Here is a 17,870-nt window from a genome sequence, read left to right as displayed (position 1 = left end):
ATTCGATCCTAAGACTTTTTATTAAGTTGAAAGAGACCTATACTATCTCAATCAAGTGCTCTTAATTTAAAATTAGTCAGTATTATTAATAGAATAATAAAACTCATTTAATAAACGTTTAAAGATAAGAGGTACTAGTATTCTAAAGGGTTGGACTTAGTACATTGCAAGTCAACAAAGTAAAAGAAAATAATCCAATTAAGTAGAAATGAAAGTAAAATAAAATAAAAAGAATTTTGGGGTTGAAGTTTGAGGTAGATTATTGTTTTGATTAACGACGAGGAGAGTTTTGTACTTTTACTATAAAAAGCGTAATGCAAAATGACACGCACCAAAACAACGGAAGAATTGTTGTAAAAAATGTACAATGACATTATTCAGGACAAATTCATTCATATCCGGTAATTTCTTCTAAAAAAGAGGCCTACACGGCTACACACTACTCACTCAACAGTAACAACCCCTAGTTCAAAATTTGACTAGAAAATTCTTAGCCACTTCAACCAAACCTCTCTAAAATCTCAAAATCCTATTCCGCCGCCGAATTCTCACTTCCTCCGTATCAGTTAAGGTTCTCTCTCGTTCCAATCACTCCTCCTTCATTGCACGCGTTTCATTTTCATCGTTTGTTTCTTCCAATTCTAGTTCCTTTTCATGCAACCAATTACGCCATTGTTGAATGCTAATGCATGCGTTTTTCTTCTTCTTGTAGATCGTTAATGGCGTCATCAACTGCGACTGCAACGACGGGATGGTACAAAGGAAGAGTCAAAGCTGTTCCTTCAGGTGATTGTTTGGTTATTGTGGCAGTTTCTACTCCAAAGCCTGGTCAAACTTTGCCTGAAAGGACCATCACTTTATCGTCTTTGGTTGCTCCTAGATTGGTAATTCATTTTAATAATCACCTCAAATGTATCTTCACTTGATTATATAATTTGTATATTGGAAAAACATTCTGAATTGTGTTGAATTGTATGGATAATCGATGATTTAGGCTCGCAGAGGTGGTGTAGATGAGCCATTTGCGTGGGAAAGTAGAGAGTTTTTGAGGAAGCTCTGCATAGGGAAGGTTTGTGAAAAAAGAAAATTTGGAGTTGATTTGCATTTTGTAGCGTATAGCTTTTTGTTGTTTCGTTCTGATAATAACTGATCAGGTGTAACAAATCTTTGACTTGATTTGGTGTTTGTTGGAATTGGAATAGGAGGTGGCCTTCAGGGTTGATTACAATGTACCGTCGATAAATCGTGACTTTGGCACGGTTTTTCTTGGGAATCAGAATGTTGCATTGCTGGTTGTTTCTGGAGGATGGGCAAAGGTTGGATTGGGTACTCTGTTTTTGTATGGATGTTTCTCATGTTTGAATTATATTATATCTACACTGCATTGCTGAATTGTGTTGCTGTGGTTTGTTTGGGCAGATAAGAGAGCAGGGACAGCAGAGGGGAGAAGTTAGTCCTTACCTTGCAGAATTGTTAAGATTGGAAGAACAAGCCAAACAGGAAGGCCTCGGTCGATGGAGCAAGGTTTGGTTCCGGGTGTTCATTTATTAATATGTTGGACTTGGACAATTAGATATTTCCCAGCATAAAAATTAATGTATGTTTTAGTTATCATTAAAGCTAATGCAAACCACTTGCTTTATTGGTAACTTGGTTTACTTCTAAATTCGAACCAACACGAGTTCTGTTTGGCATCTTTGCTGATGTAAACTGTTATCTTATCTATTATCTGTTGTCATTATTTCCATGCATTTAAATATAATACAACTGATGTAAAATGTTTTTGTACACAGGTCGTCATCTTAGCATGGGCCTAATTGAATGTTGCATGTTAATATGTAATATCAAATGTCTTATTATGAAAATTATTACTTTCTTGTTGTTTTATGAAATAAAGTCTGATCATACAATGATGATATGTTTTGTCCTCCAATATATTATGTAAATAGCTCAATACAGTGTTGTTTAAAATTCCACACGTGATGATGACATAGAGTGACTGAAAAAGAATTAGATGGAGAGGCAGAATTCTTTTTTCATTCCCATACAGAAATATATCATAACTGAACTATAAACAATTTTATGGCTGATTGCAGACTCCTGGCGCCGCTGAGGCATCTATCAGAAATCTACCACCATCAGCCATCGGTGACCCTAGCAACTTAGATGCAATGGGTTTATTATCTGCAAACAAGGGAAGGCCCATGGAAGGAATTGTTGAGCAGGTTCGTGATGGCAGTACCATTCGTGTCTACCTGCTGCCAGAGTTTCAGTTTGTCCAAGTTTTCATTGCCGGAATTCAGGTATGTATGATAAATGCAGCATTTACTTTTTAGGCACAGAATCATGGTTCTCAGTAGCTTACTTTATATATGAGTTATATGCCGATTCAACAAAAATTGACTCAATCTTTAGGATTCTACAGTGTATATGCATGTTTGATAAACCTCATTTTGAATCCCGATTTCTTATTAGGAATCCCAATTCACTATTTGAATCTCGATTCGTTTTAAATGAATCACTAGTGCCAAACTTAGTGTTGTCAACCACATTTCTTTTGTCATTTGATTTATAACTTGAATCTTGAATTATTTTGTTGTTCATATATGACATTGATATATGAGCTTATTAGTTTGCTATGTCACTTGTTTTAGCTCTTAAATGTCATTTTTTATTGGTAATGTTTCTTAAGATTCATAATAAGATTCAATTCACGATTAAGAAAATAGGTGTTCCAGTTCACGATTTATATCTCGATTTGATAACCACGATCAAAATGATTTATTTTCCTATGAACTAGGCCCCACAAATGGGAAAGAGAGTTGCACCCGAAAGTATTGTTGAACCTGAAGTGAAGGCTGGTGAGACTAATGGAGGTGTTAGCGGAGAACCTCGAGCCTCACTCACAGTTGCCCAAAGACTCGCAGTTTCAAAATCTTCTGCAACAGTTGCTGATCCTTTTGCTCTTGAAGCTAAGTTCTTCACTGAGATGAGAGTATTGAATCGAGATGTGGGTAATATTCTTTAGTTTGTATAGCTTGTTGAATTTCTGCATGTTTTCTAAATCCCAAGTGGATATGTAGGTTCGGATTGTCCTGGAAGGTGTTGATAAGTTCAGCAACTTGATTGGGTCAGTGTATTATCCTGATGGTGAATCGGCAAAAGACCTGGCACTGGAGCTTGTGGAAAATGTATGCTCTTCACTTATGTGGTGATATTGCTGTGGTTTAGTTTCTTTAACTCTATTCTTGTTGGAATATATCCTGCAATTATTTTCTACATCAGCATGACTACACTGGTTATGTGAGTAAGTAAGCAACAAGCTTGTAAGCTGTAACCACTTGAGTGTGAGGAGTTTCTTCATCTGATAAGATATCACTAAAACTTTCATGAAAATATCTGTCATTTTGATTTCTTCATAATACAGGGTTTTGCCAAATATGTTGAATGGAGTGCAAATATGATGGAAGAAGAGGCGAAGCGGAGGCTAAAGACAGCAGAGCTTCAGGCAAAGAAGAGCAAGTTAAAGTTGTGGACAAACTATGTACCTCCACCTACAAATTCAAAGGCAATTCATGGCCAGAATTTTACGGGAAAGGTAAAATTTTCTCCAACCATGGATTTATCCCAATAAGTTAATATTCAGTTCAAGTGACACAAATGTATAATATTTGGCTCTCTTTTTCTAGGTAGTTGAGGTTGTCAGTGGAGATTGCATCATTGTTGCTGATGATTCTATTCCATACGGAAGTCCGCTAGCAGAGCGGCGAGTCAACCTCTCGAGTATTAGGTGTCCAAAAATAGGCAATCCTCGTAGAGATGAAAAACCAGCTCCTTATGCCCGTGAAGCAAAGGAGTTCTTGAGAACACGCCTCATTGGTCGTCAAGTATGAAAACATTATGTGATGGTATATGTTGACATCATTGGCAAACTCAGTTCTAATAATTGTGCATGTTTTCAGGTGAATGTTCAAATGGAGTATTCTAGAAAGGTTGGTACAGCAGATGGATCTGCAGTTCCAGCAGGAGCTCCTGAAGCTAGAACAATGGATTTCGGATCAGTGTTCCTGCCGTCTGCCAGCAAAGCTGAAGGTGACAATGCCCCATCAGCTGTTGCATCTACTGGAAGTCAACAAATTGGAGTGAATGTTGCCGAGTTGGTAGTTGGTCGTGGATTTGGAAATGTTGTTAGACATCGTGACTTTGAAGAGAGATCAAACTTCTATGATACTCTTCTTGCTGCTGAATCACGTGCTATTTCTGGAAGGAAAGGGATCCATTCTGCCAAGGATTCTCCAGTCATGCATATAACTGACTTGACCACTGTGAGAAAAATTATGATTGTACTAACTTTTCATTTTAGTACTACATACTCTTAATAATTCTAATTAATATTTACTGTTTGATTCATTTTAGACATCAGCAAAGAAAGCCAAGGATTTCCTGCCGTTTCTTCACCGAAGTAGAAAAGTCCCCGCAGTTGTGGAATATGTCCTCAGTGGCCATCGTTTTAAATTGTTAATTCCAAAAGAAACTTGCAGCATTGCTTTCTCATTGTCCGGTGTCAGATGTCCTGGTCGTGACGAACCATATTCTGGTGAAGCAATTGCACTAATGAGGCGACAGATAATGCAGAGAGACGTTGAGGTAATTAGTAGTTCCTCCATGAAGTTGAGATTTCTTAGTTACTTCTTTGCTTCTTAAAAATGTAATTTTCAATGTTTACAGATTGAGGTGGAAACTGTTGATAGAAATGGAAATTTCTTGGGTTCCTTATGGGAGTCTAAGACCAATGTGGCAGTTACTCTACTTGAAGCTGGTCTTGCAAAACTTCAAACCTCATTTGGCAGTGACAGAATTCCTGATTTCCACCTTCTGGAGCAAGCTGAACAATCTGCCAAGAGGGAAAAGCTGAAAGTAAGGAGGATGCAAACCATGCTTGAAAATACCACTGTTCTTTATCTATTTTCTGTTCTAAAGTGTCATGTTTCAGATATGGGAAAATTATGTTGAAGGGGAGGAAGTATCTAATGGCACAACTGTTGAAAAAAAACAGCAAGAAGTACTTAAGGTACTTGTAATACTTCTGTATAAGTGACACTTCTTTTTATATTGAAAAAGTCTGAATGCTTTTCCCATTTTTATATGCTCTTAGGTAGTGGTTACAGAAGTCTTGGGTGGTGGTAAATTCTATGTTCAGCCCATTGGGGATTCAAATATAGCATCCCTTCAGAAACAACTTGCTAACTTGGACCTTAATGAAACTCCACTTCTTGGAACTTTCAATCCAAAGAAGGGAGACACAGTCCTTTGTCTTTTTGGTGCAGATAAAGCTTGGTACCGGGCAATGGTAAGTTCTTAGTTTGAGTTCCATTCTAGCAAGAAGACATTTCTATGTTATGGATGAAAAATGTGTCCATTGATGAGTACTGAGAAATACATCATTTGATATACAAGTAGTGAAAACTTTAATTTTCTGGAAAGAATCCTTTTGGTAAGGTGGGGGAGAAGCATCTTTTTTCCTTATTAAAGCCTCTTTTTCATTGGTTTTTGTTAATTCATTTGTCATAAGCGTCCTGGTTTTGTTGATAAGCATTTATTAACATTTGTCATAATCATGTTCTATATGTCCTTTCAACTTGATAGACTTTTGCATAATCTAAACCAGTTAGTTGAGTTTTAAAATCACAAGATTGTTGTTGAGTGGTTTCAGCATATTAAACATTATATCATCTTTAACAGTCCGTTCGACAATCTTGTTTCCTGCAATAACCTGAGGCGTGACTATATTCAGTCATACGTTTCATTTTACTGCAGATACTATACTTTTTGAAATTTAATGTAATTCTACTCTTTTTTTTTTATATGTAGATTGTCAATGGACCTAAAGGACCAGTTGAATCTCCTAACGACATATTTGAAGTATTCTACATTGATTATGGAAATCAAGAAGAAGTACCCTACAGTCAACTACGGCCTACTGATCCATCAATATCCCATTCTGCTGGTCTCGCACAATTGTGCACCCTTGCATACGTGAAGATTCCAAACTTGGAAGATGATTTTGGTCAAGAAGCAGCTGAATATTTTAGCGAGCTCACTTTAAGCAGTGGAAAAGTGTTTAAAGCAAAGGTTGAGGAGAAAGATACTTCAAGTGGGAAAATAAAAGGGCAGGGAACCGGAACAGTTTTTGCTGTAACTCTTGTTGATGAGGAATCTAAGATCAGCGTTAATGCTACGTTGTTGCAGGTATTTACTGTCCCTAACTCTTTTGCCTGCTTCCAAATGCATATACTTTGATTAAATGCATATAACCTACGATACAAAACATATCTTGTCTCATATTTTTTTTATTTCATTGTGAATTTCCTAGGAAGGACTCGCTAGGCTAGAAAAAAGAAACAGGCGGGACAGAAAAGAAAGACAACTTGCACTTGAGAATTTGGAGACATTCCAGGGAGAAGCCCGGACAAGGAGGCGCGGAATGTGGCAGTATGGAGATATCCAGTCAGATGATGAAGACAATGCTCCTCCTGCAAGAAAGCCTGGTGGCAGGAAGTGAGTCTGTGTGTTATTTTATCACAGGGAGATAAATTATTACAAAATAATAAGTCAAATTCAAAGAAGATAAGTGAAGTTATAGTCATGAACATTTTATTGTTAGATTGATGGGACAAATTTTTTTAGAGGTAATGTGATAAAAGATGCACGGTGAGAGATTTTTTTTTGTTATTGTTGTACTTATCATTTTTTTCGTACAAAAATTTACCATAGGTTTTCTATTTTTCTACTAATCATGGTTGAGCATTGTAATTTAATTTAATTTCACTCTAAAATTATAGATGACTTCCCTTGGTGAGGGTGGGTGGGCAGGATAAAATGTAGCATCTTCATCATATCATTGATATGGCAATGCCTTTATATATGCTTGATTACAAGAGAGGGAATGTTACTTGCACTGCAAGTAATTGTTAAATATACAATCAAAACAGAAAAAAATTAAGCTAATTGATTTGAGCTAAATCACACACTCCAAGTCTTGATCTTAATCTCCAAAGTGATATGGTCATTACATCCTGCAAGTTGTTCTTCAATGATGTAGTGGCTCAACTCTATCACTCTATCTCTAGTGAGATCTCTTAGGAAGTAAAATATGACATTAATATGTTTGTATCTTTCATGTATTATAAGATTCTTTGAAAGCTTGACGGTTGAATTATTGTCACATCGTATAATTGTGTCATTCCTTTGTGCCTGCCCCAATTGAAAAAAACTTTCCTGAGCCAAAATCTTTGACACATGCACATGATGCAACTGACACACTGTGCTAAAGATAAAATAGCCCTAGTTGACACAAACTGTGGTGCAAGACTTCATTGTAGTCTATACCATGTTGTTGTGAGCAACCTTTGTGTTGTAGTCTATATTATGTTGTTGTGAGCAGCTTTTGGCCACAAGTCTGGCCTTATGCTTCTCAATCTCTCCTTTTTCATTGCACTTTTTCTAAAGATCCACTTTACACATATTCTTCTAGCTCCATTGGGTAGATTGGTCATTTGGTTAGCTTTCACATGTCATTTTTTTCAATTGATTGAATCTCTTGATCCAACACCTACTGCATCATCATATGTGATAGGATCTTCATTGTTATAGAACACAACCAAGTTTTGTAATTGCTCTTCTTCTTCACTTTCCAGACCAGTCACATAGTCATCTTGAGAGGTTGACTTCTTCTTGAGGATAGGAGGAAGTTCATATTCTTTTCTTTCACTTAAATCTTCTTCAATGTCCTCATCATCTTAAGGAGCATTATTGATGTTAACATTTGATTATACTAAAGTTTCATTAGCCTCATCTATTTCATTAACATCCTCACCATTGCTTTCATCACTGTCAGCATTGTTAGTTGACAATGAAGTCTTTTTAAAATGTTGCTTCCCCCAATTCCATCATTTTAATGATTCAAACACATTTATGTTTACTATTATTTTCTTCTCAACCAGATCATAGAGTTTGTAGGTCTTGGATTCATCACTCATTTCTAAGTGCACACCTAATACTTTTGACATCTAGCTTTTTTCCTGCGTACATGAAGAATGTGTATAAATGTCAGACAACAAAATACCCTAAAATGGTGCATATATGGCTTCACATCACTCCAAGCTTCTTCTAAACTAATATCTTTGTATTTGTATATTTGTAAAAAACCCACAAGAGGCGACATAGGACGTTCTCTAAGGAGAAGTGACGTAATATATCACCCGTAGCCACCCATTTATTGAATCGATCGTCTATCATTTAGTTGTGACACTCATTTCTTGTATCATTTTCCTTTTATGAAATAGAAGGATGATGTATCCCTATCATTAATGGTACGGGGGAGGAAGTCAAAAAAGAGGAAAACATGTTCTCCTAAATAACAAGAGAATTGACTAACCGCGCTCTTGAGAACGTGTATTACTCTTTCGAAGCCTAAGATCCAGACCCAAAAGATTCCTATAAATATCACAACCCTGAGGCTGAAAAGACATTCAATTTCACCCAAAAAACAATAGTATACAAAACTCCTCCCCATCTTGCATTAGCTTGCTTTAACACTATAATGGTCACAAAAACCTCTGATAACCCTTAACCATAAATACCCAAGACCAGTCTATATATTGTTTTTCAAGTCACCATGAACTTGACTCTAATAATCTAACAAAATGTTCACTTTTCTTCTACCAAGTAACGCCACATAACTCTTAAATGTCCAAACATTTTCACTGTAATACTTACCACTTTGTAAACAAAAATCGATTGGTAACCTAATATCAGTGTTGTAGGTTTTTGACAACCTGACCATCATCGTGACACCTCTAAAATTTATTTTAATTTTAGTCTTATTAGACGTGGTTGTAGGAAAGGTGGTGGTTGTAGGAGGTGGTGGTTAATTCATATATCTTTGTTTAAACAACAACACCACCACCAACAACAATACTAAATATTTTACTTAACATATCATCAATACTTCCTACACTTCGTAAGTATAGCCTCATAATCGTTTTACTTAACATAACAATAACAAAGAAACCTAAGAGCACTTTCTAAGAATTGCCACAACAAAGACACATAATGTAAGATTTATGGTACATATGGTATATATTACTTAACACATTCCTAACAACACTTTATTAGAATAACATCATAAAGATTTTACTTAACACATCATCAACAAACAACAATAAAGAGGAAAAAACTATTTTATTTAACTCATGATACATATGAACAGGGACGGGGCCAGAAAATTTGAGTAGTGGGGTCAATATAAATATAACATTTTATTTTTCAAAAATATAAATATACATTATAATTGTTCTTGACGATTTTTCATGTTATGAAAATATTGAATGATTTTCTAATTTTCAACATAAAAATATCTCTCAATGTAAGTAACTAAGCAATCATTTAACCATTCATCACCCATGCAATTTCACATTCGATTCTTGATAATATTCATAGTAGAGAAAGTTTTTTCAGCTATTGCAGTTCCCACCTCTAATATCATATATAACTTTAAAAATAAATATACCAATTGATACACTACATGTTTTTTGGTCTCTACGAGCTTAATAGAAAGATCACTAATCCCCTTTAATTCTGAAAACTCACTGTCAGAGCATATATCTAAGAAATAGTTTTCAAGCTGACAATCTAGTTCAAATAATTCAACTTGAAAAAATTCTAAAGGATAAAATTGAGCTAAACGAATCAATATGTTCTTATCAAATGCATAAAATGAATGTTTTGGACATAAACAAGCTACATAAAGGAGCAACTCAATATTCACTTTTGTAAAACAATTTTTCAACTCTTGAAGTTATCAATCAATCACTTCATAAAACAATTCAACTTGAAAATCATCTAAATTAGATACTTTCTCCATTTTTCTCTTTGAATTTTGTTTGTGCTGGTTAAAAACTATCATCCATATTTAGAATGTCAATATCATTATGCTCACAAATTAATGAAACATCATTCAACAAAGAATCTCAATCATTATCTCTTATAGCTTGTAACCTTATTTTAGATATTTTTACTAACTTCATAGCATTTACAATATCTTGATCACTTCTTTATAATGCTTGAGATAAATCATGTGTAATTCCTAAAACTTTTTTATTAGGTGCAAGATAAAAATAAATTCAAAAGATTGCATATAATTCATCTAAATTAGTGCTTCACCTTTTTTTGTCTAAATCTGTTACATCTTCCTCAACCATTTCTAACACATCAATCATAGAAGAGAATAGAGAAATTATACTAAGTAATGTACCATAATGTGAGCTTCATCTTGTTTCCACCGCTTTCTTAATTGTCACTTCTTGATTCAAGCCACGCCCATTAGAGACTTCTCCCAAATCCAATGCTTCTTTTACCTTTGTAGCTTGACTTCCTCGAAAAATATCTCGACGCTTACATGATGCTCCAACAACATTATACAAATTAACAACCAAATTAAAAAATAAATCAATTTTAGAATTTTTTTTTCTAATGTCACAAGAGTTAATTAGAGTTGATGGGCAAAATAAAAAATAAAAAATGCAAAACGATTCTCTTTTAAAGGTTTTTTTTTTACCATTATATTCACCTTGCATATTACTTTCTCCATCATAGCCTTGTCCATGTATCCTTGACAAAATTCATATTTTGATAATAATGATTCCAAAGCCGATTTCAGTGTTAGAGCACTAGTATTTGAAACATGAACAACCCCAAGAAAATGCTCTATAACTTGTCCTTCATCATTTACATAACATATAATCACAACCATTTGCTCCATTGAGATATCACGAGATTCATTAATTAAAATAACAAATAAACCATCTCCAAGATCATCAAGTATAACTTAAGTAGTGACAGTTGCAGCAACAAGATCATTAGGAAGTTTTTTCAATTCAAACTCCAAAAATCTTTTTTTCATGGGAGGACCCCATTTGAAGCTTCCAAGTTCATTAAGTGTACGAGGATTAGGAGTGGATGATTACTTTGTTGATTTTATTTTGAATGATTTTTTCATTGTTTATTACTAAAAACAGAACAAAAAATCACAATTAAAATCATATTTAAAAAGTTCAGACTAATACTATAAAATTGATACAAACACAAAACGAACACTATAAAACTCTAAAAATAAATTTTCTACCGTTAACACAATTTCAAGATCAATAAAGTAATAATATATTTGTACTCTTATTATTATAATAAAAATAAATTATAAATTCATAAAGATTAAAATTAAAATTTTTATTTTTTAAAAGATCAACTACATAGAAGAAATTGATAACAGAGATGTAATTTGCAGTAAGAGAAAGAGGAATAAGGAAAGTGATTTGTTGGTCTTTGGAAAGAGTCAAAGAGAATTAATAGAAATAGAAAAAGGAAAGTTAAATTTTTTTAATTTTATTTAAAGTATTTATTTTATTTATTATATAGAACTAATCATTTTTTTTAAAAAGAAAAGTAAACAGTTGAATATTTTTAATGTAGTAGAATAATAGGTTTGTGAGTACTAAATTATTCAATATTATTAAGTGGGGGCCAAAATAAAATTTTCTTCGTGATTTTTAATACATTTAACATGTTAATATATTATTTATAATATTAAATATGAAATAAATTATAATTGTGGTGGGGGCATGAGCCCACCCTTTCAATACACTAGCCCGATTCTGCTTATGAACTTTAATCTCCATGTATTCCATCATTAAGTGTATCCTTGTATTGAGGATATGGAAGCCTCAAATGTATCCTCGTACACTTAAAAACAAGGATACTAAAAAAAGACATGGCACAATTAAACTCATATCTCATCATTAGAAACAACAACTAAATTAAATGAAATAGAGCAAAGTTATGTATTGAGGATTTGGAACGAAGTAAAATTATCAACTGAATACGTAGCCATGGATGAAGGTGAAGAGGAAGAATACAGATTAGAGGAGAGGAAGAAGTTCAAATTGAAAAATCAATTCATTTTTGGATTTAGTCCTTCGTATTATGTAATATATACATATGTGTTACAAATATGAAATAAGAAATACAACTCGCTTAGTGGAGATGCATTTTTGTTGTAAATACAAGGTCCATGGTTTGACCCTTCTTGGGATCATTTTTTGAAATTTTTGGTTTTTATCATTTAACACGAAAAAATTAAATAATAAATATTTAGTCTACGTGAAATTAAAAAAATAAAAAATAAAGGAAAAAAATCTGCCACATCAGCAATGTTAGCAACATCAATTTTTTTGCAACGGAGAATTGACGTTAGGGACTAAAACCAAACGAAATTCAACATATAGGGACTCGGACAAAAAAAAAAGATACAAGGACCAAAATAAAAAACTCGCTAACTTACTGGGACCAAAAGACTATTTAAGCCTATAATTTATAAATAATAAGCAAATCACACAAAAAAACTAACATTTCTAAGTTACGTGCATGGATAAAGTGAGCGAGTTACATACCGAACACATGATGAAGAAGATACAAAAATGGTGGAGGAAGATTCATTGATGTTTGGTTGTCTTTCCTCTGTTTCAAGCTACATTTAGAATTCAAAGGTGTTATTGTGTTCAAAGGGAGGAAACATACGTATGTTTGAAGAGTTGATGTTCGAATAGTTACGTGTGCTGGAAGGGGTGAAGTTTCAAAAATTATTATGGAATATGGGTTTAGATGGAGAAGATGAAGAATAAAATTCCCTAGGGTATATTTTCATAAAAACACTTATCGCAGAAGAATAAATATGAAATGAGTGTTGAAAAGTAAATGAATAGTTTGTAATACCCCAAAATTTACCCTTTCTTTTTTCCAAAAAAAAATAAAAAAAAATTAAATAAATAATTAAAATATAACAAATTTTGGGTCTCCCTCATTCCAAGCCCACAAGTCCACGAAAATCAGCTATAAATATAAGAGTTTCAGTAGGGTTTCAGACACTTGGAAATTCCCTGAGAAATAGACGTGGAGTTCACGTGGAGTTTCAAACCTAGGAACTACTCTGCAGCAACCTTCGGGCAGCCCTGAGAAGTTCATTCCGCCTCACGCAAACCCTAAACGTTACTTCGCCAATCCGGCCTTGCCTTCCAATTTTAACAGGTCTCTCATCAGGTATGCCTCTGTTCCTATTACTCTATGCCTCGGGTTGAATACTGAATATATGAGGTAACCTCAGGCTTGGCCCACAGGGTTATATTTGTGTATGAATATGTGATTTATGCCTTGACTGTTTAACAATTTCGTTTATGAGGTGAATGCCATAGGATCTGGAATCTTTAACATCGTGCAGGTACCAATGGAAAATCCAAATCCCGCAGGTGCTCGCTAGCCGCTTCGCTAGGCGAGCACGCAGCGAAGCTTCGCTAGGCTTTCGCTAGGCGAAGCAGTCGCGAATGTGACAGTATCTGCTTTATTCCGTTTTGTTCTAACCTGTTCTTTGTGTTGCCATGGCCTTGTTATCTTTTGATTTCATCCTGTTTGCCTAACCCCTTTTGTTGAGTTTTTGTGAGGGCTCACATATTCTCGCAGGGATACCCTCCGGAGGTTTATTCCGATTTCCCGTACTGATTGGTTTTCTTTGATGGCATCAGCTTGGGAGAATCTCAGGGTCGCTTATCCTTTAATTGCTGTAACTTCGGATCTTGATCCGTGTGGTATTTTACTTCTTCCCTTTTATTTCTACTGTTTCTTAGCTGGAAGACCTCGATAGGAGGCAATGTTTGAGCCCCTTGGTGGCATTTTTTCTATTTCAAGATATATGTTTTGTGTGATGTGATTGTTTCCCCATAGGATGCGAGGCTTCGCATAGTCTCCCGTTTGCATGCCAATTTAGGTAGCACTGTTCCTCCGCCTAGGACTTCCTCTTTGCATGCGCGTTCCTACAACGCAAACAAAACCTAAAACCCAAAGCAACACGTTTACTCCTTCTACTACAGGCGAGTAAGTCTCCAAAGGTCGAGCATCCGGTAGATTGCGTAGTAACGTTGTTCACCCCGTAACATAATCCATAACCCCGTAGTTAGTCGAACTACGGCTTGCTCTGATTCTCATTCCAGATGAGATACGTAGGCATAAGACGCGATGTCTTAGCGAGCACAATTACCCCCAACCCATAGGTCAGCCGAGCTACGAAGACTCTGATTCTCATATTCAGATGAGATACGTATGCAGTGGATGCGACATCCGCGCGAGTCATTTCTCTTAACCTTTTTAGTAAATAGCACATTAGGCAAAACCGTACCCTTTAAACAGAAACCGCATAAGTGGATCCCGTAGAGTACTACGCATGCGTAGGGGTGCTAATACCTTCCCTTCGCATAACCGACTCCCGAACCCAAGATTTGGTTGCGAGACCCCGTCTTGTCCTTTCCTTTTTTCAGGTTTACTTCGAGCGTTTCCTTTCCCTCCTTTGGGATGAATAACGCACGGTGGCGACTCTTCTGTCATTCTCTTTCGCCGGTTGTTTTTTTCGCACACTGTATTTTTCAGGTTGCGACAGCTGGCGACTCCACTGGGGAGTGTAGAAGTTGACCTCTTGCTGGTCCATCTTCCCTAAGCGAGTCCTTCCTAGCTTGTGTGTTTTCTTGTTTATTGAGTGTTCATTCTTTTGTGCAGTTACTTATTTGCCTAATTGCATTTATGTACATATGTTTGCTGTATCTGCTGCTGTTTGTTTGTTTGTTGGGATGGGATGTTCTACGAGAGATAAGCCCATTACCCAGGCTTGAGCGTACACACAAGTTTTAGAGTGGATGTTCATGAGGCTTGCGTGGCATGTTGCTGCGTTAAGTCGTTCGTGAAGAACCACACCCAGACGAGGTTTCTCTTGGATATACTATGTCCTACGGATGTTCCGTAACGACATAATATTCCCCTAGAAATTGTCGACTCTGGTGACCATTTCCCGAGAACTCAGTCGAGGCCTCTCCTCCAAGACGTGATTATGTTAGCTCTGGTGGGCGCATTCTCGCTGATCAATCCGAGGACCCCGAGACTGGGAACTTGCTTTAGGATGTCCTGTTGAGGGGAGTCAGTGGAGGTCTTTTATTCCGTAATAATGCCAAACCTTCAGTGGTAAACGTATTATTCGCGACTGAAGGGCTGAAGTTGACGAACTTCTGTTCTTAGAACCTACAAGTGAGGGGCGGGCTAAATTCAGGAAACCTTAACCTCCAACCAACCCGGTTTTCTGGAGCAGTGCTTTGATCTCGTATTATATTCCTCAGTGGTTTTCTCTTCAGACAGTGCAACCTGACAAATGTTCAAGCAGATACAGCGATCCTGATTGACACGCCGCTGCATTGCATTCACATCATCACATCATTTGCATTCATATCATTTAACACATGTTTATCCATTTCTAGGGGGTTTACATCTTCTTCTTGATTCCGGTCGGGGTTTTTCCTGGTTCTCTTAAGATGGATATTGGCAGAAAGAGACTCGTCGCCTACAAGTTTCCGGTGGTCTGTCTGGAGCCCATTCAACAGTTAATGAAGTTAATGGATCCTGGTTCTCTAGAAGGATTCCGAGAGGATTACGGTTTGATTCTAAGTTTCGTCACGGTTCTTTCCAAAGATCAACATGATGCTCTCTTCACACTACTGCAGTTCTATGACCCTCCATTGAGGTGCTTCACATTCCCGGATTATGTTTTGGTCCCTACTTTGGAAGAGATTGTCAGTTTTCTCAGAATTCCCATCAAGTCACAGTTGCTATTCTACGGCTCGGAGTGTCTGCCCGATCTCAGCATGGTTGCTTCAACCACATATTTGAGGGAATCAGTTTTGAAGGCTAATATGTGTCAGAAGGGAGAAGTTAACGGTTTTCATCTGAGTTTCTTATTGGGAGAAGCAAAGAAGAAGCTTGAAGATGGTGACCAGAGGGGTTTCAATGCTGTGTTGGCTCTTTGTGTGTATGGGATTGTCTTGTTCCCTAATGTCGCCAAATTTATAGACGTAGATGCCATACGCCTCTTCGTGTTGGGAAATCCAGTGCCGACCTTGCTGGGAGATTTCTTTCATTCAGTGCACCACAGGAATAAGAATAGAAAAGGAGGATTGTTGAATTGTTGTGCGCCTTTGTTCTATAAGTGGTTCAGTTCTCACCTACCCAAGTCAGGAGCATTCATTGATGTCAAGGACTCGTTGAGTTGGTCAAAGAGATTGATGGGGTTGAGAGCTGAAGATATTTCTTGGTGGTCTGACCGGAGTTTGCTTCGGGCAGATATTATTCACAGTTGTGGGAACTTCCCGAATGTTCCGTTTGGTAGGAAGAAAAGGAGGAATCAACTATAATCCTTCTCTTGCAGTTAGACAGTTTGGATATGCCTTAAGAACTCCGCCGGTGGAAAAGGATGTGGAAGAGTCTCTGTTTTTCCATTCTTCGCCTGATTTGACGGTATCCCGTAAGGCAGCTGAGGCCTGGCTCAAGGTGATCAAGAAAGGAAGAATTGTTCTTGGGAAAGGAGATTGTAGAGCTTACCCTCAGTATGGAGAATGGCTTCAAGGAAGAATCGAAGAGTTTGGTCTACCGTTTCCTATTGAAGAACCCTTGTATTCACCTACTCTCGAGCAGTCAGCAACGGTGAGCCGAGAGGAGTATGACAAGTTGAAGAACACCACGGAAGGACTTCAAATCGAGAACTCGGAGTTAAGGGAGAAATTGCAAGACTGTATGCATCGATTCCATGAGTCAGAATATCAGAAGGAGGAAGCCGTCAAATTGCAAGAGGAAGCTGAAAGGAAATTTGCTGTGGAGGTGAATTTCTTCAGGAAGACAGACGAAGCCTTGAGATCATCCAGTTCTGAGTTGAGGCGAGTCAAGCAGCAGTTAATGGATGCTCGTGGTAAATTAGCTGGGTGGCAAGAGCGATGGGATGCATTTTCAACTTCTCGGAAGACAAAGGAGGAAGAGACGGTGGCTGAACTGACTGGTCAGATAGAGAAATTGAAGACTTTGCTGAAGGGGAAGAACCATGAGCTGCTGTGTACCCGATCAACTAATGGTTATATCACAGATCAACTCAATGAGGCTCAAGGATATATCGAAGAACTCAAGACGCTGGCAAGTTTGAAGAAATCCAGACTTGAAGAGGTATTTGGAGAAGATGATGGGAATTACTACAAAGAACACATCAACGAACTGGATAGGAACATTCGCAAGAGGAATCTGCTTATCCGGCGTTTGACAGAATCTCCAGATCATCCTGACACGGTGGCGTTACTGGATGAAGTGAGGAACGGTCCTTATGGGTTGTATACAGGAGGCTGACTTCTGATTTGTTTGTTCCTCTCTTTACTTATTGCTTTGGTACTGTGTAGTGATGATCCACAGGCTTGTTGTGGAGATCCTCCTTTGATGTATTTTTTGGCTAAGGCCCTTTCCTTGAACTCATTTGTATGATGGTTTCCCTTTATTACATCTTGATCTCAGAAGTTTATCCATGACTCGGCCTTCTTGCACTACCCACTTGATGTGAGACTGGAATCAAGGGGGTAGAATACCTTTTGGAATTGATAAACATGTCATTACATTTACATATTCATTGTCATATCTTGCATAACAGGTACCGCTGCGGTGTTCTCATATTGTTTGGTGTTCCACTAGCAGGATAGCTGACTCAGGCATTCACCGATACGGTACCCGGAGGAATCAACAGAGAGCAATGGAAGGTGTACAAGCAGAGCTCGCTGAGATGAGGGCCCGCATGACCCAATTCATGGATGTGGTTGAAGGGGTGGCTCAGGGACAACAAGAGCTCAGGCAGATAATACAGGGGAATCCCCCTGCTCAACCAGAGACAGTGACTGAACCTCCAGCTGGAGAGGTTA

At 37.0% G+C, this 17,870-nt stretch overlaps 1 protein-coding gene across 3 annotated transcripts; it reads left to right on the top strand.

Annotated features, from left to right (window-relative positions):
• The first annotated feature begins 394 nt into the window (after positions 1–394).
• LOC127101549 (ribonuclease TUDOR 1) lies at positions 395–6,940 on the top strand. Of its 3 annotated transcripts, XR_007794661.1 has the most exons (18): positions 395–571; positions 713–884; positions 995–1,069; positions 1,203–1,316; positions 1,420–1,524; positions 2,097–2,303; positions 2,801–3,010; positions 3,084–3,191; positions 3,428–3,598; positions 3,690–3,887; positions 3,963–4,325; positions 4,417–4,647; positions 4,729–4,917; positions 4,994–5,071; positions 5,156–5,350; positions 5,872–6,249; positions 6,374–6,635; positions 6,670–6,940. XR_007794661.1 is itself a non-coding variant. In XM_051038993.1 (17 exons), the coding sequence occupies exons 2-17, from the start codon at positions 720–722 to the stop codon at positions 6,560–6,562; spliced, it is 2,976 nt and encodes a 991-aa protein (XP_050894950.1). In that variant the 5' UTR covers positions 395–571; positions 713–719; the 3' UTR covers positions 6,563–6,940. The 3 variants fall into 3 exon arrangements, 2 of the variants coding, with proteins under 2 accessions (XP_050894950.1, XP_050894951.1); XM_051038993.1 differs by having other exon boundaries at positions 6,374–6,940; XM_051038994.1 differs by having other exon boundaries at positions 416–624; positions 6,374–6,940.
• The last annotated feature ends 10,930 nt before the right edge of the window (positions 6,941–17,870 follow it).

Source organism: Lathyrus oleraceus, chromosome 7 (genome assembly GCF_024323335.1).
Source record: "Lathyrus oleraceus cultivar Zhongwan6 chromosome 7, CAAS_Psat_ZW6_1.0, whole genome shotgun sequence".
Taxonomy (NCBI): Eukaryota; Viridiplantae; Streptophyta; class Magnoliopsida; order Fabales; family Fabaceae; genus Lathyrus; species Lathyrus oleraceus.
Note: the sequence above shows the minus strand (reverse complement) of the source record. Positions and strands in the feature narration are given on the sequence as shown.